General features: G+C 37.2%; 1 protein-coding gene across 1 annotated transcript in view; it reads right to left on the bottom strand.

Annotated features, from left to right (window-relative positions):
- The window catches only part of tln1 (talin 1), a 76,505-nt gene that overhangs the window by 41,539 nt on the left and 7,398 nt on the right, over positions 1–27,568 (bottom strand). The window contains exons 2-10 of the mRNA XM_065240548.1: positions 10,486–10,648; positions 6,056–6,153; positions 5,773–5,902; positions 5,423–5,575; positions 4,740–4,882; positions 2,608–2,735; positions 2,432–2,492; positions 2,210–2,314; positions 1,979–2,134 (exon numbers count right to left, since the gene is read on the bottom strand). Coding sequence (XP_065096620.1) covers positions 1,979–2,134; positions 2,210–2,314; positions 2,432–2,492; positions 2,608–2,735; positions 4,740–4,882; positions 5,423–5,575; positions 5,773–5,902; positions 6,056–6,153; positions 10,486–10,615 — 1,104 coding nt within the window. The 5' untranslated portion in view covers positions 10,616–10,648. The remainder of the gene's footprint in view (positions 1–1,978; positions 2,135–2,209; positions 2,315–2,431; positions 2,493–2,607; positions 2,736–4,739; positions 4,883–5,422; positions 5,576–5,772; positions 5,903–6,055; positions 6,154–10,485; positions 10,649–27,568) is intronic.

Raw genomic sequence — 27,568 nt, 5'->3', positions numbered from 1 at the left:
ATGCTATTTTAAGTTTTTATTTGTATAACCTAGAGAGAAGTCCCACTGCTCCGTATGTATTCACTACTGCTGCTATCCATCCATTTTTTTGGAAATTAAGTGAAAACATCATTAAATCCATTGTATTCTTTATTAGTGCGTAAGTCGTGCGCGCTCCACTACTCCAGCACGCGCTTCTCTACTCTGTTCCTCCAGCACGTGCTTGCTAACTTAGTTTAATTTTACCTCAGTAACAAACATTATTTTACTGATTTCTTTTCTTTCTTTCGTCGTTTAGTAACTTAAATATGAGAGAACAAATATATATTTTAGTGGTTTTCGATCAATTTTAATGTCTATATGCGGAGAATATGATGTTAAAAAAAGCTTTTGATTAATGTGAAACGGAGATAACGTTAGGCGGCTAAACTGTGGTAAGATTTGTTCAAGTGAATGAAATCCTTTTAATCTCAGAGACTACATTATTTTAGCAAATTCTTTTATCTTTTTCTTCATTTAGTAACGTTAACTTAAATATGTGTGGACAAAATTATATTTAATGATTTCCAATTGATTTGACACGTCTTATAAAGAGAATATGATGTAAAGGAGAAGCTTTGGATGTTTTATCTAAAAACGGATTGGCGACTAACTGTAGTGGTAAGATCTGTAAAGTGTTTATTTATCCGTCAATAAATATCCATTTAAGTCCTCTATATCCTGATGAACTCATTATTTATATATTTTATAAAATACAATGTAATCTAAAAACAAGTGATGCTAAGTGGATTTTATTATTATTAAAAATAAGCTCCAGTTCATGTTCTCTGAACAATAAACACTGTTTAACACATGATTTTTAGTCTGATTATTTGCATTGAGGCATATCACAATATAAAGGTTAGGGGAACGGCAGCGAGAGCTGAACCTTCACCTGTTTCTGCGGTCATCTTCCACTTTGCAATGCGCGCCGAACTGACTGCTGAGCATTTGCTGGCAAAGAGTTTGCGTGCGTTCTTTTTTTTTCAAAAGAAACCCAATTTTTCATTGGTTTGGAAGCCAGTGTAATAAATACTTGGAGCGGGCATGGGGATATGTATCGGTAGTAAAAAGTAAACTTTGTCTTTAATATTGTAGTGGAGTAAGAGTAAAAGTAGATGCAAATAAAACATACTCAAGTAAAGTACAGATCCCCGAAAAAAATACTTAAGTAACAAAGTATTTTTACTTCGCTACTTACCACCACTGCTCAGTGCTATTACACATTTTAGTTCCTTCAAAAAAGTATACAACTACATTTGGTGCCACAAAAGTGTTTCATTTCTGCTTCTTTAGAAGAAAAAACAAATTCCAGAAATAATGTTAACTTCTCACGCAGTATGAGGCTTTATCTCAATGGATATGAGAAGTATTGTGCAAAAATCATGCCGCCTCGCCCAACTGCTTGTGGTCACCAAGAGGAAAGACTTTGTAAGTTACTTCTTTAATCTCGGAATATTTTAGCTCAATTTTAAAGTTAAGGCTTCAGCTCTTATCATTTTGCTTTCATACTATGTTGCTCAGTACAAGGACACAAATGTTATTAGATGGATAACATCTCACACCCTTTCTTCAGGGACCAGAGTAAACTGCACAACTTTATTCGGTTGTGGAGCAACAATTGGACTCTAAGAATCTTATAGTTAACTAGTTGTCAGTGTGTCACAATGAAATTAACTGTTCCCTATATATTTACATAATGTAATTTACAGTGTGATGGATTTTACAGCAGCAAAGGTTTGGAAAGTAATCCAAAATAAACCAGTATAAATATTATGAATTAAATCATTATCAGGTGATCACAGTATTATCATTTGTGAATATTTTTCTATTGATACTAATACAGATTTTTTAAGGGTGTAACAGTTTTGCAATTTTAATATGCACCATTTCCATGGTGATATTTCTCTAAAACAAATGTATTTTGTCAGAGTACACATAATAAAAGTGTGTTTATTACCAGGGTGAAGCTCTTAGGCGAAGCTGCCCAGCGCTTGATATTCGTCAGACTCCATTCCTGTATCACCTCTTTGGTTTTCTCATCCACTCTCATCACACACTCTTTAGTGATGCCCAACAAACGCGGCACAAGTTTGTTTTTCCCTTTCATTTTTTCCTAAAAGAAATACAAACAATATCATAAGTACAGTCCTGTTTAATGATAACAGCTCATTACAGTTGTGACATTTACCTTGACAAGGAAGAATGACACTCCGTAGGTCTTCAAAGATCGAGCTTGTTTGACGTAGCTGACTTTGGCCTCGATCTCCGTCATGTTCTGGCAGTTTTTATGTGCCTTAAAAGACAATGAGGAAAGTGTTTAACCTAGTGTTTGTGAGCCACTCATTACTCAAACATTCTGCTTAGGGTTTGGATGTTTTTCTAACCACTAAGTAACATCCGGTTTTCTCACCTGGAAGATCCTCTTCTCGCCTTTGTTCTTGACGTACTCTTTTGGTAGAAATTCTTTTACACTTAAAACAAAGACAAAACAATGAACATTTTAAGCATATTGGACTGGAGAAGTTAACCATGCTAGTAAGTGATAAAAACATTGTGTAAGGTCTGATGATGATGATGCAAGCTTACTCTAGGAATCCAGGTTTGTGTTTGGACTCATTGTGGTCTCCAAACTGGATCTGACACTGGTATCCAGCAAACTCACAGGCTTTATCAAAGGAGACAGGGTGAGAACCGTTCAAAATGTCATCACGGGCCTGAAATAAAAAGAGAATCAATAACACGCATCAATAAAACTGAATATGAATAAAAAACAGAACAAAAAACTGAATCTGATATCTGATAAACTCCTTAATGTTGTTTAGCGATATCATTTAGTGCTTAACCAATGCCAACCAGAAATTTTCCAGTATCGGAAATAATTTTTACAAGGCAGGTGATTTGATGATGTAAACAAGTCATTAGTAAAACGACCAAACACAGATTGCCTTGTTATTATTGTGTAACTTTTCACTCTCTGTTTTAAACTTAAAATTGCAGGTTACTTTACATACTTTATGCCAAATGACGTCAAACTGGCATTGTCAGTAAAAACAGACATGACAGCTCAAATTATACATCATTATTATAAGTAGGTGTACACCAATAAATCGGCCGATGATGCTTGCTATGCTTCTCAATGAATTACGGTGAAATGCCACTACATCCAAAAGCCAGAGGGTGCTCTTGTGTAGAAACTTAATATGCGCCGCAGAAGAAGAACCATTACACACGCAGGCTTTTTCTTAAAGGGGCAATCAGTAGGATCTACCCCCATCTAGTGGTGGAATTGTATTTTGCATTCAAACAAACAGTGCTTTCTAGCTCCGCCCCTTTCCAAATGTGTGTTGCAACTACGGTAGCCGTTATGTAATCGCTGATCTCCTTGTCCGTTGCAGCTGGTTCACGTGTTCTGAATGAAAAGGCGTTGTGGAAACTTGTTGGTAGGCAAGTCATTTTTTTGTCCCTCTCTGCTATTATAGTTTAGCAATACGGCGGAACGATATGGATGCCTCCTTGGACTTACCCGTTCAATGTAAGTAAAGAGAAAAATTCTAAGCTTACAAAGAAAAGTCAGATCACTGGCAGAGGTCATTTGACACCAACAAGGACATATTTATGAATAAAGACATTGATTTTGATTAATAAAACACTTAAAATCCTAAAATCCCCTTTAATATGCGTTCTTCAGCGATCTTGCGTCTTTGTGTCCTTACTCTACATCATCATTAACTGCCGAAATTCAATTCCAATTCTCAAGAACGCAAATACAGAAGAGGCATGAAAATACCCGGATGTGTTCTTGATATCGAGGTTGCATCAAGTGCAGACTTGCGTGCTTAAATCGCTTTACGCCGCAGAAGTCACTGCGGCAAAACAATGGCAGAGGAAGGAAGTGCTACGCACAACTTTAAATTGTAAACATTTTAAGTATTAAATACATAAAAAACACAAATTTGTAAAAAAAGTAATCTTAATTGAGTTTCTTATTTTAGATTATATTATTATTTCTTGACAAAGTATCTAAAAATATTTATGTATTTGCCATTACAAAATGACATAATAAAAAAAAAAATGTATATGATAATGCAGATAATGGTATGTTTGTCACTTTATGAATGTTGCGGTGACCAACAGGAAGATCGCACACATCTCAATTCTCACAAGTGTGTTGTTCTGTGTTCTCGCAAGCTTCCGAGTTCGTTCTTCCAAGGTCGCCTGGCAAGACCGATCTCCACGAGAATGCAAGTTCATTCTTTGCGTTTTTGAAATTGAGAAACAGCCGCAGCTGCAGGAAATGGCTTAAGCATATATTTATATTGCTGTTCTTGCAGGTATTTTCATGATAATAAAGAATTTTATAATGATTATGTTTGCGAGTGTTGCTTTGTCAAATGCATGTTATAAACGACTGAAACTAACAAGTGATTTCAGATCAATAAGGACTTATTGATTAAAAGCAGTAGTACATGAAATAGCTCTGAATAATATCAGCTGTGCGATTCAGAATAATTATCGGCCACGTATTATTAAAGTAAATTGGCATTTATTGTCGCATCCCTAATTATAAGTTTACCGCTGTGAATTGGGGTGAGGTAAGAAGCTTTAATATGGTACATGAAATTTACTACCATTACCTAGTTCCCTAGTTATCATCATGAACTAATAAAATATAAGACTGACTTGATGATGGCATAACAGTGAAGGGTTATCATCTTTACCTGCACATAAAGCAGGTTGAGCTGCACAGGGTCTCTTGAATCCACGTTCTGGTCAGAGTAGAAGAACTTTCTCCTGAGAAGAAGCATTTCAAACTCCTCCACGCCCTGCTCTCGCAGCGTCCGCCCGTGATCCAGCCAATTCACTACATATACACACGCGTAAGATATAAGGCAAATACACATAATCTCAATTCGTTTAAACCTGCTGGCTGACAATATAGAGGTCCAGACGTCACGTGACCCATTCTGTGTACACCACCATACTAGCACGCAAGGACAGACGGGAGTAAATAAGAAATTAATGGCGCCAGCAGAAGTTTCATGGCAACAAAGTTCACTAACCACTTTAATTCAAAAGATATAGATATGCACATCCAAAACGTAATAGATGAAACATAACAGATCCCTATGCCTTTTAACGTGTATCAGACAAGCTATTTTCCACGTTTTAAACTCTTTCATGTAATTTTTAGGGTTACTATTAAACATAAACCCCTTATACAACATGTTGAAATAATAAGGTTTGTAAGGTATAAACAGTTTAAATTATTGTTCAACAACAATAGATATCAATGCTACAGCGAATTCCTGCCAAAAGGTCGGAGTTTAGCCCGCGTGACGTCAACTGCAGGAGCTATATAGTGTTTTCAGCAAACAATGCACATTCACAAAATGTAGCATACGCTCATCATCTGTATGAAGCTTCTGTTTGAGTTTCTCCATTTTTTTGTCGTCCCTCAACAGGGTCTTATCTTTCTTCAGTGTTCCTGTGGTCTCTTCCTTTCTTTCCTCGCCCACGTCACGCACCAGCGAGTACTCGTCATAGTTTGTGATGCCTGAGAAACACAATGTTTTAATATATCAGTGCATTTGTCCTGTTTTTCAATTGTTGTACTATTTAAAAAAAATGTGCAGCTATATGCAATTTTTAAATCCCTAACTTTGAGAAGACTACAAGTCATTTTTACCTTAACAAACATCTAAAAGATGTTGAAGGCTTCTCGTATGGTATTTCCATTGTGATGTCACTTACCTATCCTGGCACAGATGGTCATCAGCATATCACTGACGATTTTTGAGTCATCCACCATTACGGTTTTAACAGTGCCGTCCAACATGCGGATCTTCAGCGGTCTCTGTTTTTTCTTGTATTCCAGAGTATCCTGTCAAACACATTGATGGACATAACAATAATTTCAATGTACAAACACCAGTACTTTACAAATACAGATATAGTAAAAGACTTGCCAACACAACTGTTGCAAAACAAAATGAATTTATTCAAATTACAAGAGTTAAATTTCAAATAAACTCACTCCATTTCTCAGCATGTAGTAGTCCAGGGCTTTGCCTGCCTCAAGCCAAATGCCTTTCTTTGGGTCTTCATCTGACAGGAACAGGCCATAGTCACTGGCTGCAAAACAACAAGTGGAGTTTCACAACCTGATAAGAGCATCTAAACCAGAGGTTGCATTGACTGAAAATGCTTTTTGACCAGATCTTAAAAACACTAACCTAGTTTTCAAACCCTGTTCAGCATTCTGACATAACAACAGTACCATTTATATTAGAATTCATTTTGTTAGGGGTTGCTCACACTATGGATGATACTAATAAAAATCTCTGTATCTTCAACGATAACGTATAGACCGTTTCAGCGGTCACAACATAAACAAGCCGCTGTCGCGGTCCGCACGTAACTTCCGGTAAACTCCGCTAATAATAAATAACAACAAATTCTTTAAACATAGGTTATTTATATAACAAGCAAAGAAAACAACACATAGACCTACATACCTAGGAAATCAAAACATTTGTTATTTTCGAAGAGGCATTTGTTCAAGAGATCAGTTTAGCAACTAGTCAGACCATTAAAAAACGAAACCGGAAGTAAGGTTCGGATCCAGACGTGTATCACGTGCGTCCGATGAAACCATCTATACATGGAACGACATTGTTGGGATCACTTTCAGAGTGAATTTTTCTAACTGATAAACCATTAACGGACAAATCTATTCAAATTTAAAGTGCACATGTATTTCAAGTATGGCTGCAACTAACGGTTATTTTCATTATCGAGCGATTCTTTTTCCCCCGATTAATCGAATAAAATTAAAATATTTACTTAATTTGATGTTTTCACGTATTATAGCTAAATAAGGCACTAAATTAGGGTATTCAAGTGTAAAAGTGTACTTTAAAAAAATACACACACAACTACAGAGTTTTACTTATATAATATTTTTGATTGAGATATTTAAGCCTTAAATAAAAAAAGTTTGTGCAGCTTTTAAATGGTAAAACATTTTTAAATGTCAAAATATCAATTAACAAAATGAATTCAGTCTTCAGGGATGTGCTGAGAATTTTGACACAGATTAATAAACTAATTTTAATCTTCAGCTTAGACCTTGATGAATTTTAAGATTATTTGTTATTAACAAAATAAATAAGTAGGGCTGGGAAAAGATTAATCGTGATTAATCGTATACAAAATAAAAGTGATTTCTCATAATATACGAGTGTGTGCTGTGTGTAATTATTATGTACATATAAATACACACACACATTCATGTATGTATTTAAGAATCATTTTGTATTTATATTTTTATATATTCTATATTATATATACATTTAAAAAATTAATATAAATAAAAAAGATCTGACATGAATATATGTATGTTTGTGTGGTTAAATATACACAACAATTACACACAGTACGCACACACACACATATATTATGCAAAAAATAACTTTTAAACTTTTATTTTGTATGCAATTATTCACGATTAATCTTTTCCCAGACCTATAAATAAGCCATGATGATTTGAAAGTGGTGATATACATGCGTTGTTACTAGGGCTGTCACTTTTGTGAAAAAATCATTTTCGATTTTTAATATATAAGTGTTCATTGAATCGATTGTAAAATCGATTTTCCATGTCTAAAAAGAAGTTTCCATTTTCAACGCCAAATAACGGACAAACGTGAAGAGAGCTCTGGAAACGCACAAGTCAGCAATATTTCTTATTTTTTGTCATTAAGTTTCGTGTAGAATAACAAACAGCAACAGTAGTGCAACATTCTCGAAAAAAATATGCAGAGTGGACTGCTGCCATAACATAAATAAAAAACATTACTGCAGGCTTCAAACCGGCTGCATTTATGCAATTCAAAAATTATTTTAAATAATGATTCAATCCATTTCAAACAATTGTTCAAAAACGAAACTTTAAATAGACTTACTTGAAGTTGAGAACAGGCTGTGTGTTTTTTTATTAAACGTAACAGACACTTAGGCGGCACTAGGCAGGCATAATGAAATGCGCAAAAAGGCTAGGGCCATTACAAATTATTGGTCAGGAAAACAAGTTGATCATGAACATTTTCGGGGTCCAGAGCGTTTTTTATTCACTATATGTCCATCTGTTGAGAAGACGCGCTCCGACCGCACTGATGTCCCAGGGAAACTTGGGTACTTCGTTGCCAGCTGCGCAAGGTGGGGGTATGTCGTACTGTCAATCTTCCACCACAAAAGCGGTTCGCTGTCAGCTGGCAATGGTGGCTCAAGTAAGGTCTGTTTCGTCGCTCTCTCGTGTTGCGCAGGTTCATTGACGTTGTCCTCCATTTTCTTTGAAAAACACTAGATGCAGGGATTGAAAGCGTGAAACTATAGGTGCGTAAAAGTGCTCGGTATTTTCTGTCTAGCTTTCGCAACGCCTACTGCACTTTCGAAATTCTTCATTTTATTTTTCTGCTTGTTTGTGATGTTTATTATGTCTATATTTTTAATAGTTTAATTCTTTAAAAATTAATAGTGTACATATTTGGTAAAATCGATTACCTATTTTCGTTTTCGAAACTTTTTTTGGTTGGTCCGATCGATTGTGCAATCGATTTTCGAACGAAAAGTGACAGCCCTAGTTGTTACAGTAATAAAAACCTGGATTTCCCCCTTACTTTTAAACAGATGCTTGTGGTTCAGTACTATTTTTATGAAAACCCGACAACAACTAAACAAATACAACCTCGCTTATATTAAAGGAAATTAAACCTTTATTAACCAGCGCTCGTTTCTGTTTTTGCTTACGTGCTTTTAACCAAGCTGGTTGGCTGGTCAGAAGATCCCCTGAATAAACGTGCAGCTCGCGTTGTATGAAGTAAAAGTAAGCTTGCGCTGTCTTGAGAAACAGCACCTGACTTTAATTATAAGTGCACAGCTCGCTTACGCTTGCATTGTATGAATAAAACGTTACTGACTTTGAGCAGGCAGTTTGCACTGTATGAAGAAACAGCACCTGACGCGTGTGCATGTTGGCCGACGGTGGTGCGGGAGCATGTGACGTCACAGACCAACTAATCGATAATGAAATTCGTGGACAACAAATGTCATAATAGATTTTTATCGATTAGTTGTTGCAGCTCTAATTTGAAGTGGAAGACGACAATGGTGGAGAAGCTCAAAGCTGAGGTCCATGATATAAAATTACCTCAGGTATCCAGCACTGTTGCAGTGAAATTGACCACGTAATATTGTTATTCCACTACACAGACTACACCATCAAATAAAATGATAGTGTACACAAACTAGATTTACTATTTAGAGAGAATAAGATGTCTATTGTCACTGTGCATTTACAGTGAAACTTGGCGTGTGAAAGCAGCGTGACATCTGCTGGTTATAGAAGTTGTAAAGGCAACAAGAAGAAAAAATAAATTAAGAATGTCAACTGTCATATAAGATGCATTTTGAAACTCCCTGTGTTGCAAAACATTTCTTTCAAGTGATTAGGACAAAGTAATTAAATTACAAATCATTGACTCAAATTTGACGCAAATTACTCGTCAGTTATCATGCACCTCGTAACGCAACAACCCACAGCACTATATTTTACGTTCTTGGACTAGATAATGTACTCCAGACGTAACATGCCAGCACTGACAGGCAAGCTGTTTAGGACAGCCTCACATTCCAAACAAGCTGTTGGGTTTGGACAAGAGCGTCCGTCAATAAGACGAATGACTCACGTGTTAGGACAAGTATGCAGAGGAGTCGTCCAGCACTGAGGACTATTACATAACATCTGGGTCTCAGCCGCACCCTGATACACTCCTATTATAGTACACTTGATTTCTGGGGGATTTTTGCCTTCTCAGGTATTGTTTTCCTTCACTCTTTGGAGGGAAGGGAATGTGAGGGGAACAAAAATTTAGATATTCTGCTAGGATTATAGCCAAAGCTGGATGATTTGACTAGAGTTGCTGCCAATGACATCAGGATGTGTTAAATACTATATAGCATTCCATAACAAATATGGCATGTTATGCAATAAAAGGACATGCTGTTTTTAGTGACGCACAGTGAGGAATACGATCAAGTATGCTTTTATAACTGTGCTTTAAATCTTAAGCGTTTCAAAATCTTACTTGCAAAATCAAATAGAGACGCAGTACACAGTCTAAGCTTTTAGATACCAATGAAACATTTCTGACTGTGGGCTGATGGACATCATGCATCACATAAAGTTACATTAGACAGGGTTATGATCCAGTCACAATGAGCTTTGAGAATGCAAAAGTTTTTCTTCAGTCATTGCAATGTACAGGATATGACGTAACTCTAGGGCTTCGGTTTAAATAAATAATTAAACATTAAATAATAAAAGAAAAATTTCATTCACTTCCTCCTCACACAGCACACTTGAATGGAGAGGTGTCCTGTACAAAGGTAAATGTATTGACTCACGCTGGCCAAGCTGGGCCTCTGGTACTCTCTCCCTGATGATGCGACAGGCGTCATACACCATCGTGGAGGGCTCGAACTGCATCGTCTTCACCACATTCCCCACCCCGATCTTCAGCGACAGCGCCACCATGATTGACACTATGTGACTGTGCCGCTGCTACTCCTACAAAAAACAAAACACACAAAACATAAACATAAACATAAAGACGTGAACTTTAAACGCTTCCTTAGGTCGATCTCGCTGGTTCAGCACATGTTGGGTCATTTCACACATCAGCTAAATCATCTAATGTTAAACTTATGAAAGTATTAAAACTGTATAAAATGTATAATGGCTGCTATCAGTTATTTTCCATCTGGATAATGCACAAACTGCTGAAATGCTGTTCTAAGAACGACACTTTATTGAGGCCTGAATTAGTGGTAATGTCCGCATGGCCTCAGTTTGTGTCCACAAACAAACTGAAGTAGGGATTTCAGTCTAAGCTTTAATAGGAAACAAGGAACCAAGACATTAGAAGTTCCTTTTTCGCTGTTATATAAGATTGCTTTTATTAGAGTTAAGTAATGCTATAAGTCACAATCATAAAAAAAGAATTAAAAACGTCCCTTGTTACCAAAACACAGACTCCCTTAGCTACGAGAAACAAAGGAGCAGAGAATGAATTTTGAATGAGTTTTGAATTGTGGCAAATTCTTTAAACCAATCACATCACATTATTAAACTGATATTAAAGTAATAGTTCACACCAGATTAAATTTTAGTAAGCCATCTTAGGTGTATCTGACTTTCTTTTTAACCTGAACACAATTGGAGGTAAATAAAAAAAATTCTGGCTCTTAAAATGGCATTGAATAGTGACCGCTTACCGTATTATTCGGTCTATAAGCAGCGTTTTTTTCATAACTTGGCTGGTGCTGCATCTTATAGTCAGATGTGCCTTGTAAGTCAGTATGAATTCATTTTGACATTTATGAGGCAAGAGACAACGTTACCGTCTACAGCTGCGAGAGTCCGCCATATGCTGCTTCTTTATTTATGTAATTCAATGGATTCTGTAATGTGGAATGACGAGTATGCAAACTTATCGCTAGTTGGCTTGTTCGGTTAATTTAGCCTATTCCACCTTCCAGGTAAGTTCTGTATGCTATGGTTTATCGTTTAAATAACTGAAAATATTACATTAACGTACAAACATCTGTATGCTATGTTTTATCGTTTAAATAACTGATAATATTACTTTAACGTACAGACATCTATTGAGCCTGCTGTTCTGTCTGCTATTGTTTCGTTGAATAACTTGCCTTTCCAGATTAAATGTCTCTTCTTGGATTTTATAATTTTCGAAATAAACGTAACGTATTTAGAACGTAACTGTGACTTATATATGTTATTTTGTCTTAATGGCGCATTTTTGAATGATGCGGCTTGTATTCCGGTAAGTACGGTTTATGTCTTTTGAAGCGAAATGATATGTATGCAAGAGAAAACGTTTTGTACCGTGATCGTATTTAGCAATCACTACATCATGCTTGATTGTAAACGCAAAACTACAGAGAACCACTGATTGTCTTATCAATGTGGAGCCAATGTGCCGCCATTTTAGATCTAGATGTGTGATCACCCTATAAGGGGCCAGTCACACCAAAAGCGCTTTAAATGCTTGCAAACGCAAGGCGCGAAGCACTGCCTTTTTTTAAAAAGAGCAGTGCGACGCGGCTCTTTATATTGCTAAGCAACCACCGAGTCAGCTGTCTTGTCAATCAAATATTGAAGCGTGAGCGCTCTTTTGCTGTTAACTGTCATATTAGCAGAAACTTTAAAAAGAGGACGCTTGCTCTGACCTTGTTTGAGGATGAGAGATGCACAAACACGCAGGAGAGAGTGAGTGAGTGTAGTCCGGTTTTTCAAAGCAACTGTAAACGTCCCTCACCACAACGTAAGGCCCGCCTCTTCCGTCATTCGATTGGACAGTGGAAAGACGCGAATGAAGTCGGGCGCTTCTCCGCTCTCAGCGCTCCTTCAAAAGGCACGCGCTGCGGCCGGCGGCAAAAACCGCAAGGCGCTCAGCGTGCATAAACAGTGCGCAAACGCTCCCTGACCATAGAATGTCATTCAAATAAGGCGCCTGCAACTGCCATAAACGCTTATGGTGTGACTGGCCCCTAAGAGGGTATGCATTGACGTCACATTTTCATGTGACTACGCCAGAGCTCGCCCTGTTGAGTGGCAAAACATTTAGCAAAATGGCTTGCTGTTCTAGCGGTGGCCACAAAAATGTCAGTATAGCTGACAATTATCAACAAAAATTAAATTAATTTGGACTTTAAGTTGAACTTGATAGTGACTAGTGTTGTTTTTGGCAGCCTGTTTTTGTTTTAATTAGTTTTAGTCATGTTTATACTCTTTTTAGTCTAGTCAAGTTTTAGTCCACTAAGGGGCGGTTTCCCCGGAAAGGGATTAGACTAGTCCTAGACTAAAATAAATTAAATTTCCTAATTAAACTAAGGCCTAGCCTTCTCAGTCCAGAAAACCACCCCTAAAAGTCTGGGCATTTTAGTCTTTTTTTAGTCAGAATTATCCATAACTTTTTTTGTCTAGTTTTAGTCGAGGAAAACTGATGACATTGAAGTCTAGATTTAGTTGGTGAAAATTGTATTTCAATCTCTTTTTTGTAATGCAATTATTTAACCCAGTCAATATAGTGTAAGTACCTAGATGTAGCCTAGTATATATGAAACCAACATTTTCTTTTAGCCAAACCCATTTCAAACAAAGTTATCTTGTTATATTATTGTTACCTTATAGATTCAAGAATACATCCATTCCATACATGAAAGATGCTCTGATTTGAATTTACAAGATATCTATTTTACTAACCTCGGAGTAAGTGACTTGTCTTCTCATAAAAGAGTCTACATAAAAGTCTACATAATCAACTGATAGCCTATGAGATTTTGCCTAGCTTCTCTGTGAACTACGGCTCTATGTAGTAAATGCCGATCCATTTGAAAGCAGGTGATGGTGATTTACTACTAATCAAGGAAATGGCTTTAGTGATGAAACACGCATGAGAATCGCAGGCGATTTTTTGCACAGCCCTAGATAGCAGTAGGGTTTCCCACACACACCCGTTCTCTTGAGTCTGTGTGGGAGCTTTCTCCCTCCCTATGATGCGGTATGCCCATGCACATGTTCTGTAGTGTATTCTCTCATATTTCTGAATTTGCACCACTTATCAGTGATTTGCACCGAATTATATACAATAACGATATACAATTAAACTATCAACTGCATTTTAAAATAAAAAGGGCACATAACACAACAACAATGAGAAGAGCAACAGCAGTGAGGTTTCAATGTAAATGTAAGGTGATTTTGTCAGATGATGTGGCATTTATAAATCAGGATTTTAGCAGTAGTTAAAGAAACAGCTGGTTGGATTAACACAAGGGGCCCTATCTTGCACCCAGCGCAATTGACTTTGTCAGTGACGCATGTATCATTCGTATTTTGCACCGGCGCACAGCGGGTTTTTCCCTCCACAGACGCACGTCGGCAAACTAGGGAATGAACTTGCGCTCCCTGGGCGGTTCAGCGCAAAAAAAGAGGCGTGTTCCGGCGCAAACCATCCCTGATGCTATTTTCCAGTTTCAAAAAACAATTGCGCCACTGACCAGAAAAAAAAAAGTTTAAAGTCAGTGGCGCGTTGCGCATTGTTCATTATGCTATTTTAAGGGGCCATTATGTATAGCGTGCACAACGCGCACACACTTTGCATCTAATCTACACAGATGCAACAGTTATTTTTGCAAATCATAAATTGTTACACTTAAAAATATTAACACATGAGATAAGTGGAATCATAGTGGTGAGCATTGTGGTGATAGTTTTTATTTATTGTGTGGCTATGTTAAAAAATTCTCATGCAAATAACGATTAAAATATTTTCATAAGTTTGTTGTGTGGCTGTATTACGTTTATTTTATGTAAATAATAATTAAAATGTTTTCATAAGAATTCTTAATGTATATGAACTTGATTTGTAAGAGTACTTTGGGGTTGGACCTTGCTTGCGTTTCTTGGGTCCGATTTCAAAGCCCCCAAACTTTTTCAGCGGTGAGGGTGGACGCAGGAATATCCTCTGCTGGCGTCTGTGTAGAGTAGGGTTGTAACGGTATACCGGTATGGCGGTATACCATGATATTGCCATGTACGGTTATCATACCGTCAACATTTCCTTATCCAAGGTTTAGGGAAAAAATGAAAGCAGATCTTACATGCACTGCTGCACATACACTGCAAAAATAAAATTTACTTAATATTTTTGTCTTGTTTTCTGTAAAAATATTAAAAAATTCTTCAATGAAGATGCTTTCTCTTGATGAGCAAAATGACCTAAGAAAATTAGTCTAGTTTTAGACTAAAAATATCAAATTTAAGTGATTTTGTGCATAAAACAAGCAAAAAAATCTGCCAATGGGGTAATCTTGAACATTTTTCTTTAAACACTAAATTCAAGACAAATTCAAGAAAAATGTGCTTACCCCATTGGCAGATTTTTTTGCTTGTTTAATGCACAAATTGACTTAAATTTGATATTTAGTGTTTATGACAAAAGTAAAACTTATTTCAAGAAAATTTTTTGGTTGTTTTAAGCACTAATTTACTTAACGTTTTATTTTTTGTCTAAAACTAGACTTATTTTCCTAGGTCATTTTCCTCATCAAGAAAATACATCTTAATTTAAGAATTTTTAGATATTTATATTAGAAAACAAGACAAAAATACTATGTAAGACGTTCATTTTTTTTGCAGTGTATTTTGTTAAAATGCGAGATGTGCAGCCTTATTTTATCTTTATTTTTTCAAATGGTAGAATGTACTTCCATAAAAAGTTTTCTTTTTCGTAAAAAGTTTGATATAATAAACCATATGTATAACAAAAAACCTATGTGTTTGCATTTATTTAAAGCTCATTGTTTCATAGTGTATACCTTGAAAACCGTGACATTTTCTGAGACAATTATCATACCGTGAAAATCTCATACCGTTACAACCCTAAGTGTAGAGGCAGATCCACCTCCCGTTACACGGTGTGCCCGATTTATGCTGGCAAGCTTGGGATTCCCCCGTCTCCTGACATCATTGTAGCGCTTGGCGCAACGATGGGGATGCCAGCTGATGAGACTGTGGCTATTTCCTCTCACGCCTGTTTAACCAACACTGATTTGGGCGGGTTTCTCCTATCCCTATACAAAACAACTTCTCTGTCTTTGACTGCTCTTACAAGAACGTGGGTCTCCTCGGCTGTAAACTGCTTCTGGCGTACGCCTGGTAAATCTGTCATAATAATAGCAACCCGCCATGGAACTTGCACCCTTGCGTTTAAAGGGAATGTTGGATAGCGTTCTGATTGGTTTATTTGACGTTACGCCCAAACCACACCTATGAATAATGAACCTACTTCAGACCAACCCCTTATTGATTTGCGCCCGGCGCAAGAGTTATTTCTCACGCCGGGAAAATAGCAACTACACTAACCATGGTTTAACTATGGTTGTCCAAACCATGGTTATTTTGTGGTTACCATGGTTTTACTACAGTAACCATGTTTTTTTGGTTTTAACTGTAGTAAAACCAAACCATGGCTAATTTTCTTAAGGGTAGCATTCAGTTGTGTTCAAATGTAATATAAATTGACAGATCAAAGAGTAGAAGTGAAACATATTTCAGGTGCCAACACTCGATCAAATGCAAACATGACACGATGATGTCACATATATGCTTATTATAGTGTGACGTCATCACCGCCACACAATCTTAAAATCCTGTGGGAAACTCTGCATCCCTAATGTGAACCATCTTCAAAATGATCATCTTTTAATGTACGAGGTTTATAATGCATATTAAATTTGAATAAATTAAATTTGACTTGAATAAAATATTAAAACAGACATCTTGTTGCCTTTTGATTTAATACAAGACTTTTAAGTGATATCATTTTTAAGGAGTTTTCATATAAGGGTTTATTACATCTCCCAAAGCATTTACAATAATTGGAGATATGTCATAGTTTAAAAGGCTTGCTGTGGGTTTAATGACCAACCAAATCCATTTCAGGAAAACGTTTGTATCTTAAAGGAATTGAAAGAACCAAAGAATGAGTTGAATTCATGAACTGATTCTTTGTGAACTGTGTGTGTGTGTGTGTGTGTGTGTCCGTTGTTCAGCCATAGCAATTGAGATTAATATGAGTGATGGACCATGTGTACTGGCCAGACAGTATAACTACATTAAATGTGTTCATTAATGACTGATGGACACATCTATCTAAAGATCAGATCTACTGCTCTTCTCAGATCTCTTTTTCTAAAGGCTAAATAAAGCAATGTTAGCTTTTTGCTAGGGGTGTAACGGATCACAAAACTCATGAACCATGAGTCCAAACCGGATCACATTACTTTTTTTGAGGCACGAATTGGATCATTTTTCATACAGCAAATAAAGGGGTGGGAAAAATCTAATTAGAACAAAAAAGAAATAAACATTTATAAAAAAAGAACAAAGTTGCACATTAAAGGAATAGTCTACCCTTTTGCCATATTAAACTATGTTATTACCTCAACTTAGACGAATTAATACATATCTATCTTTTTTCAATGCGTGCACTGTACAGCGCATCATGAATGTGTTAGCATTTAGCCTAGCCCCATTCATTCCTATGGTACCAAACAGGGAAGCCACCAAACACTTCCGTGTTTTCCCTATTTAAAGACTGTTACATGAGTAGTTATACCAGTAAGTATGGTGCCATAAAATAAATTGGAGTTGGACCGGATATATTTAAATGTGCGCATTAATCCACAAAACAGAAGCGAGCAGAACTTGGGGATCAACTGCGATCCGTTACACCCCTACTTTTTGCATTAGCTTGTTGACTAAAACTAGGTGAGAAAAAGATACTGCTTGTTAAACATTGCACAGACACCTCATGCTGTAAAATGAGAAGTTGTGTGATGAGTTGCAATAGTGCGTGATGCTCAGCCGTGGTATAAATAGTCTCTTTTCTGGTTTTATGTGGGCCAGGAAACATCCCATTCCTGGGTCAGTGACCTTGATCCGGCACCAAGAACGCTACTGTCCCACACTTCAAACACTTCCAACACCCAGAGTAACACAGAGATACAAACAAAGTATTAAAATCTCTGCATAAGACTTTATTAAAGGATTAGTCCATTTTCTTAAAAAGAAATCCAGATAATTTACTCACCACCATGTCATCCAAAATGTTGATTTCTTTCTTTATTCAGTTGAGAAGAAATTATGTTTTTTGAGGAAAACATTCCAGGATTTTTCTAATTTTAATGGACTTCAACAGACCCCAACACCTGACAGTTTTAATGCAGTTTAAAAATGCAGTTTCAAAGGACTCTAAATGATCCCACACAAGGCATAAGGATTTTATCTAGTGAAACAATAGTCATTTTTGGCAAGAAAAATAAAAAAGATGCACTTCTAAACTTCCTCCAGCAGTGTGACGAGCCAGTGCGGCCTCACGTAAGCCCTGCAAAAAAATGGTCTGCAAATGTGCGTTACATATATGTAACATGTGACCTTTCGGCGTCAAAACAGAAATTACGTGAGGTCGCACTGGGCGTCACACAGCCGGAAAAAGACGAGAAGTTGTAGTTTAAAGGTGCTCTAAGCGAATTGAAGCGTTTTAGACCATAAAACATTTTTTGTTACATACCGGAAACATCTCCTCACTATCTGCTTGCTGCCTGTCCGCTGATCAAACTGTAAAAAAACGCGATCTCTGTAGACAGCCCAGGCTTCACAAACGGCAATATCAACAAATGGCCAAACCTAGCCAGCACAAAACAAAACAAAGTATTCCAGCCAATAAACGACAAGAAGGATTTGGGGGTGGGGGGTGGGCGCGTTCATGAAAGCACGGAAGGGAGGGGGAGGGGGAGGAGTTAGCTACGCTCTGTCTGTTTGAAAACAGTTCAAACATCAACAGGAAGTGACGTCGCACATTATTCGCTTAGAGCGCCTTTAAAAGTGCATATTTTTTATTTTTCTTGCTAAAAATGACAATCGTTTCGCTAGATAAGCCTCTTATGCCTTACTTGGGATCGTTTTAGAGTCCTTTTGAAACTGCAATTTTAAACTGCACAAAAACTGTTAAATGTTGGGGTCCATTAAAATAAGAAAAATCCTGGAATGTTTTTCTCAAAAAACATAATTTCTTATTGACTGAACAAAGTCAAATTTTGGATAACATGGTGGTGAGTAAATTATCTGGATTTTTTTTATTCAAGAAAATGTACTAATCCTTTAATGACGTTTTATATGTGTGTCAAGGAGCAGTTATGTTTGCAGCTAGAGATGTGTGAAACAGCACACAGTTCAGAAACACTGTCACAGTCACACTTAAATGTAATGCAATTAAAAAAACAAAAAACACACACAATATGTTGTTCTTATTAGTCAGGAAAAATCTACTTTATGCATGCAGTCTTAAAGTCTGGATGAATTACAAGTGAACTCAAGGCAGCGCAAACCTAAAGCCAGCGCATCAGAACAGTGTCAACATGTGTATGTTTACTGTCTCCTGTAATGTATTAAACCCATTTAATCTAGACTCGCATGTCTATTAAAAGTCACAAGTCTAATATCATGTCTACATGTGACACTAAATATGATCAGTAATTCTCATAGCAAATTGTGGTCATGCAGTAGGTAATATAAAGCATTTCAGCACACAACTAAAGGTTTGTTTAAACTCCAAACAACATGCCCACATTAAAGCATAATGCACGTAAGAGAGACAAGCTGTTTTATCAGATCACTTATGCAGTTCATAGGAGTTACATTTTTAACTCTTTTCCCGCCGTGCGTTAAAAAAAAAAGTTGCCAGCCACGCCAGCATTTTTTGATTTTCACAAAAGTTTAATCCTTCTTTAAATATATAAACATACAATATATCAAATGAATGAACAGACCCTCTGCTTTCAAATTAGAAAAAAATATTCTTCATTTGTTCATGTTTATTTGAGATAAAATATGGTGGCTGAAGAGAATGAGACACTGCCTTAAAAAATAAAAGACCCAATCAGCATTTAGCAACATTATCAGTTTTCCTCACAACTCTTTGAGAGACCAGAATTTATGATAAAAATGATAAACAGAAATACATGTTAATATAATTGAGAATAAAATGTTGCCATTTTGTTATGAGCTACTCATATCGATTTCATATTGACTCATATAATGCAACTAAAGAAGTGTAACTTTTGAGATTTATTGTGTTGTTGTTCTCTTGGATTCATATAAAATATAGGTTCGCTGATATAATCAAAAATTTGACATGAGCACTCTTTACCACCCTTTCAGTTTTATAATATCAATAAATTTGAAATAGTGTTAAGTCAAAATAGTGGAGGGATGATGAAAGAATTGTCACAGCAATGGGTAAGATTGTGACATACTAGTAAAATTACAGTGTGAAAGATAGTCAAAAGAGATTTTTTTTGTTTTGTTGTGTGTGGATTAATTTACAAGTATATTTTGTTAAATCCCCACACACTACGAGTGCGAATCTTGGAGTGATGATAAAAATGGTGTGCAATACCAGAGCCAAGAATCACTTCCTGCCCCAACTTCTGGTTGTAACAGGAAATATGACAGAAGACAGAATAGAAAACTACTCATCAAGCCATTTTATGTGGGAGTAACATCGTCTACTCTAGCTCACTTTATAAACACAACTGCTCAACAGCGCTGGAGTCCTTGTGTCCCCTGCTGACATATGCAGCCAGATACACACAAAATACACACAACGACCCTCCTGAAGAATGACAAACATGCACGGCTGCTGCATCCCGCCTCAACTCGACCACAGCTTCTGTTACCGCTGTCTGCTCTCTCATGCTCTCTTAGACCCATTTTCCACACTTTACAACAGATCTCAGATCTCTCCAGCCTTTAATGATGTTTAAAGTTAAAGTTTTCGGTTGCTTCCCGGCGAGTGCCGTCTCACTGTTTGGAATGCGGCACAGAAGTAACAGCTCCCGCTCTAACTCGGCATGCCGTGATGTCATTTCCTGTTTGAAAAGCCCTTCACTGCCATAAAAGGGAATTTCAGCTATCTGCAGACGAAGAGGGGCACATGCTCGCTCACACACATACACAAACTTTCTGGGAGTGTTGCATCCTGTGCAATTACATCTGAGCTTGAGAAGGGAGGGAATGTTTAGCTCATGGAAAAGCACAAGCATACGTATGAGTTAAGCTAAAAAACTTTATGCAAAGAATAAAACAAATGTATTCATTGAGTCATCCTTACTTTTTAATCATGAAATACATTTTTCTTAATGTAGAGCTGTTACATATTTCTAAACTTTAAATAAACTCAATTAATCATGTTTTACTGTGACCAGTTCCTCAATCTAACCAATCTACAAAACCAGGCTTTCCTTACTGACATAAGTTACTTTGATTCAAGTTTAATGTCCTCATAAATGTCCTTTCCTTCGTCTAAACCCTCCCCGTTCAGACAGACACAGATGAGGAAGTTCTTGACCAGAGCTGAAATTATCATCGTTCTTCCGCTTCCCGGCAGCAAAGACACAAGAAACACACACATTTATCATCGCAAAGCTAACCGTTCTGAAGAACTACTGTCACTTATGAGTTCTTGTAAATAGTCTGTGTTTAGTCTTCAGTAACACCACCACCACCCCAGTAATCCTGCTAATTCACAGCTTTATTGACTTTGATATGTGTAATGTGAGGTCTTCACTTAAAACTCAAAAACTAAACACACCACTACCACAATCTGACCACATGAGCAGATCACTGGTGTTATGTTAACTAGTCAGTTAGTTTTTTTGTGTGTGTGTTTTTGTTTTTATCCTTACTGAGTCTTTGCCACTCCCCTCAGGCCTCCCTGACCTAATCTGTTTGACTGGACGCTTTGGGACCTCTGTCCACTGAATGGATACGTATATTTACACTTTTTCCTTTTTATATAAGGTATATAAGTAAGGGATAATGTAGAGGCAGCCGGTGGTTATTGGGAAATAAGCCCCGACAGTGTGATCAGGACCCGACGCGAAGCGGAGGGTCTTGTATCACACTGAAGGGGCTTATTTCCCAATAACTACCGGCTGCCTCTACATTATCCCGCTTATTACACGGCTACTTGCCACATAAGAAAAAAAACTGGACATGAATATGAATTTTAAACATTTTATTGGCATATTTGTTTTAAATTAACATTTTTATCCTTCCGTGAAACTTTGCACAGACGCATATAAATGATCGTAATACCTTATTAAGATCCTCTGCTTCATACTTGTCTGTCTCCATTTTTTCTCTTTTAGCCAGTCTTTGAGAAGTTTTAATCCCCATTCTGTATTTTTGTGTGTGTTGGCTTCGTAGCTGTCATGCTCTATTTTGTCAAGTTCAGTCTCAGTAAGCTGTCTGTGTCTTGTCGTGGTTGTCCAGTGTTTGTCACAAGATGGCGCCAAACAGATAAAGATCTTATTGATCTTTATTGGCGCGGAGCGATTTTACTCGTGCAAGTAGTCCGGCTATGCGTTATTAATTTGGAGCGGTTATTATTTGAAAAGAACGAACTTGCAAATGTCTCAACTGACCAATCAGAATCAAGCATTCCAGAGAGCCGTGTAATAAGCTGATTTAATGCCCTGTTTGTTTGTTTTTTCTTTTTCTTTCCTTTCTTTGTTTTTTGTGTAATATTTATAAAAAATCTGCATAAATAAAATTTACCAAAAAAAAAGTCAGTTAGTTACTAAAGCCTGGCAGAGATTCAGATTTTTTTACAAACCCCAACAATAGTCTAATGTGACAAAATGAGTGTCAGAATCATACAATGTACTGGCTTTAGACAATCTGACAATTCTTCATCAAGTGATTTGTTAAGCTATAAAAACGTAATGCAAACAAGCCAGAAAGGAATTTTGCTTTTAAAGACGTCTAATAGGCATCCAAACACATCCCAGACGTTTAAGCTAGACCAAGGCAAAATTAAGGTTGCAGGTGAAAATTTAATAAATGTCTAACCATAGACAAAAAATAAAAGAAAAAACTGAAACCAAACACCTACATGATGGAATATATCAAACATCTCACAGGTTAACAAGTTCAAGGTTATTTTGGCTAGAAGTGGGTTACTCATAGTCAGACTATCAGGTCTATAGTTAACCTAGACGGTAAAATGATGGCTATTGCTTGCTGGGTTGCAATTGTTGTATTTGCAGTACAAAAGCTGCTGCATGCGACAGTGTGAAACAAGCATCGGTTCACACACACAAGCCGCTCTGTGTCAAACAAATACAAAACTGTTGCACTGATGCTACTGTGGTAATGTATTTATTGAACAGACTTGATTCTTTTCTGAGCACATGCAACATATATACTTTGTGCTATTCAAGCCTTGTAAAACATGTTAAATTTGGACATATTACATTTACCCAACCATTGACAAATATCCTCAGTTACAAAAAGAGACACAAGCAAAGTCACAACTAACAGATACAAAAAAAGTAAAACATCTGCTTTCTGAAAGGCTCAACATCTCCATTAACTTTCCTGTTTTGTAATGTTTACATACTGTATCACTAGTGGAATGACACATCACACAGGAATAAACCTCTTAAAGACCTTTACACTGAAATGCTAGACACATGATGTCCAACTGAATTATGGGAAACTCCAATTTCTCATTGTCATCTGTTCCTATGGTCAGAAACATTTCTTATACACAACATCCACAACCAGAGTGGACCATGTTCTTTGAATTAAATGACAGACAAACAAACAATTTTAACGGTCCTGACTTAAAGGCCCTAAAAATTCTTTATTTATTAGTACTTCGTGATTTTTTCATTTCATTTGTATTGTTCCCAACATAAGTTAAATGAACTGTTTGCAGCACTTAGTATGCAGTGTTGTATGCTCAGGGCCAGGATTAAGAAACACTGGTTTAAGTGGACTATTTTAAAAGTACCATAGAATATAAAACTGTGTTTACCTAGGCATAGATTAATAATACGAGCTCTTTACCAATGGCAATGCCATATCATGAGCGTCAAATGCGAATGTTTCCTCCTTTTCGTTCATGCAAAAGACCATCTGAAAACAGGCCAATCTTAATATAAGACCAATTATGACGTTAAGTTGAGATGTACGCCCAAACATTACATTACACATGAAATGAAGTACAATGTTGTTACGATGCTAAAAACAAAGTTGTGACTGCTGAGTTAGTGCTATATACTAACATTTAGGCTCCCAAGTTTTGACTTTTTGCCCACTGTTAATCAAAGCTTGACATGCTTTTGTTGACTTTTTAACTCCTTAACATCTGTGTTTTGTTTTCATCTTTTTCTGTCATTGTAACACATGATGGTAGAAACTATCACTTAAGTGTGAGAACACAACTCTCAATGCACTCTTGACTGTTAGCATGTACTGTAAAGTAATTTCCTCTATTCAGGGCCTTAAAAAAAAAATCGACTGGCTGTCTGTTGTCACCAGAGTTCTGACTGACATGTCTATTCATTACAGGATGAAGTTAGGCTCACGATAACTGAATGTGTCTTAATATCATCTATCTTAGCAGGACAGAGATAGGCAGGTCTGTTGAGCCGCAGGAGATAGTGTCACACACAATACATCCAGTAAAACTGGCATAACACAAGCCAAGCATTAAAGATCTGTTTTTATTGTAACAATTTAACTATACAATGAACTGACAGAAAGATTTGCTATGTAAATGTGTTGTATGTATAAAGTTCAAGCCTCTTTGTTAATGTTTGTGTTATGCACTTGTGTCCAGAGTAAAATTAACAAAATCTTGGCAACTAAAGATGACACTTCATTAGTCCCATCTACAGAGTTAATCTGTTAGCTTTTTAGCCCTGGTTTGACCTTACAGGAAAGTAAAGCAATGCAACATGATTTTGCAGTGAGAACTCTAAACACTGTTTACAAAAAGTAATCAACTACTTATCAATTAATCTGCCCTTTTTATTTACAGTAACAATAAATGTAGGTCCCTTTTTATTATTTAAGCAATTCAGTGAGAAAGCAGAATTTATTATTATATACAGAAAGCAAAGCAGAAATAAAACTGAATGTGTGATATAGTTTTAAACAGTCAACTAGTGCATACACAGCATGTCTTTCTAGTTTCATACCACCATAATTCACGGTAGGATTTGGCAATGCAGCTTTGTAAAAAAATATGTTAACAATTTATAAATACTAAGCAACACACACTTGCTGACTCTGTAAATGGCTGTATAACGAAAATGGGCATTAAACCCTGACTGAGGATCACAGGGTTGGGAATTGTAAGAAATGTTCAGATTCCAGCTCCTTAATAATTACCTTCCATGCAAAATATTCAAACAAATCAAACCTTCTGTATTACTTTGGATAGCTGAATAACTATCCTACAACCTATTTGTGTGTCTATCTGTCAATTTCTTTATGCATCCTGCAACTAACCACAAACAGACACACAGGTAGGCTTGTTGCGATAGTCGGTGAAACGGTGATTACCGGTGCTTCAGCCTCTCACCGGTTAGATCACTTGCCCACCGCGACACCGTCTTTCACCGTCGTTTTGATATTTTCTTGTAATTAAATCATTTAGTTTCGTTAGAGAGAGCAAACACTTACAACTGTATGTGTCTGTTGGCTGAATCCAGCGGAGCTGAACGCGCGTCATCACAGAGCAGCGGCTGCGGGTGTCAGATTTCATTCCTGTCAGACTGCGGCGAGCAGACGATGGCAGAAGCCGCGTGCTTACTCGTTTTTGTTATAAGATACATATGATGTTTAATATAGGCGAGATCGTTTTGTTGTTGTGTTTTTCATTAAGAATAATAATAAACCCATCATTCAAGCGGCGCTTTATGGAGGAATAGGCGGGTTTCTGTCAGAAGTACCTGCGCACATTGACTCAAGCACTTAAACCAGCTGTTGCACTCACATTTGCACGCAAATTCATACGCGATTTAACGCAGCGTACGCAAGCGCTGGATTTAAACAACAGTTGCATCTAACTCAAAAGTGAAAGTAAAATGCGCACTTCTGTGCATTTATAAGCCCCTCATACCCGGTGAAACCGGTAAAACCGGGTTTGTCACGCGCTGATTAACCGGTGGGAAAATTCTGTCACCGCAACAACCCTACACACAGGTAATACACTTGAGAAATGACACACCCGGGGCAATGGGCAGCTATTCCTGCAGTGCCCGGGGAGCAACTGGAGTTAACGTGCCTTGTTCAAGACTCAAACTGGCAACCTTCAAGCGATAAGCTTGACTCTTTAACTATAAGGCCACGAATGCCTTGGCTTGCTTGGAGAATGAGGCAACAATCCCACTACCTCTCCTACGCCAAGTGAGCACTCTTAACATTTAAGCCTATTTCTTGCTTATTAATTTGTTAATACATTAATGATCAATTATTTGTTTAAATGTTGTTAACATCACTAATGATGTCTATTACAATGTTAAAAAAGCTATACTACCTAATTACAAAGACATTTCATAGTACCAAGATTCGTCACTGGTACTGATATGAGCCAATCGTAAAAAAGAGCCAATCGTCAACCGTTAAAGAATGGCATCCTCTGGGGGGGGGACTTTGCGCAGTAACTGACAAGCTCAAGCCATACGTGACATAAGACCTGGAGGTGTTGCAAATATGGTGGGGCTGTGAGGTGACTTCCTTAAAAAGAGTATGGTAATATTTAAATAAAGACACTACATGAACTCGTATGTAGTAAATAATACCTATAAAGCAGCTCATGTTGGACTGTTTTTTTTTTAAAGCATTGCTACAAATGTCTAGAGAAACTAGCAATTCTACTGATAAGTAGGGATCCAACAAAAAGAAAATTCTTGGTCGAAGCCAGAGAAAATTTAACACTCGGCCAAAGTCCAATTTTTTTTTCATTTTCTAATTATTTTGCCAATTTTCTCACCATTGAATTTTCAGAATGTGCCTTTTACTATATTTATTTCACATATTTAACAATGATTTTTTTACATTCCAGCAGTCATTATAGGGCCTTTTACACCTGGTCACTTCTCATAAAGTCTTCGTTAAACGGATATGAATCCAATCCTCTACTCCCGCGTGAAATGGTAATAAGCTTTTCATTACTCTGCCTTACAAAACTTGCAAAAACGCTTATATAGCACTGTATGTTGAGCAGTGGATGCGCGCCTGGGTGCATGGTTAAGCACGAGCAAAGTAAGTGAAAAGGCGTCAACAGGAGATGGCAGAGGAAAAAGCAGTGCTACAAGAAGCTTTTGTTAAAAAAAGGTTTTATTACTCATTTAACATAAGCATGTTTGTCATTATAGGACTTTACTTGTTCTAGGAAGTTTTTATGACGTACTGCTGACACTCTTCAAATCTCTCGTTCTCTGACTGTGCTTGTCCATTCAGCAGACAAATACCCAGGATAGCCGCCGCCATGTCTTTCTCTTACGCCGGATTTCCACCGACTGCGGAGCGGCTGCAGATCTGCTCCGCTGCGTTACGGCTCCGCACTCGGCCGTCCGTCAATACCCACCAGTTCCGTATTGGTTGCAGAGCGGCTGCGTGCTGAAGTGACGAGGACCCATGAGGTCTCGCAAATTCACGTGATGATCGCGCGATACCTAGTTCTGTCTCCGCCAATTATGACTTGAATTATGACGTTTTAACAAACCAGCCCAGATCACAACTAGGGATGGGTATCGTTAAGGTTTTAACGGTATTACTACTCTTACCGGTACTACTTAAAGGCGGAGTCCACGATGTTTGAAAAACGGTTTGGAAAAGGAGACGGGCCGACTACCAAAACACACTTATAGCCAATCAAATCAAATCAAATGCCGGGTTGCGTATGTGTGGGGCGGGTCTATCAACGGAATGTCCAGATTCTATTGGGGTAGGGGCGTGTTTGTTTAGGCGATTTCAAATATCAACACTGGCTTTCAAACATCATGGACTCCGCCTTTAACGGTCCGGTGCTTTAACGGT

This window comes from Paramisgurnus dabryanus, chromosome 10 (genome assembly GCF_030506205.2).
Source record: "Paramisgurnus dabryanus chromosome 10, PD_genome_1.1, whole genome shotgun sequence".
In the NCBI taxonomy this organism is placed as follows: domain Eukaryota; kingdom Metazoa; phylum Chordata; class Actinopteri; order Cypriniformes; family Cobitidae; genus Paramisgurnus; species Paramisgurnus dabryanus.
This window is presented reverse-complemented; position numbering and strand designations above follow the sequence as displayed.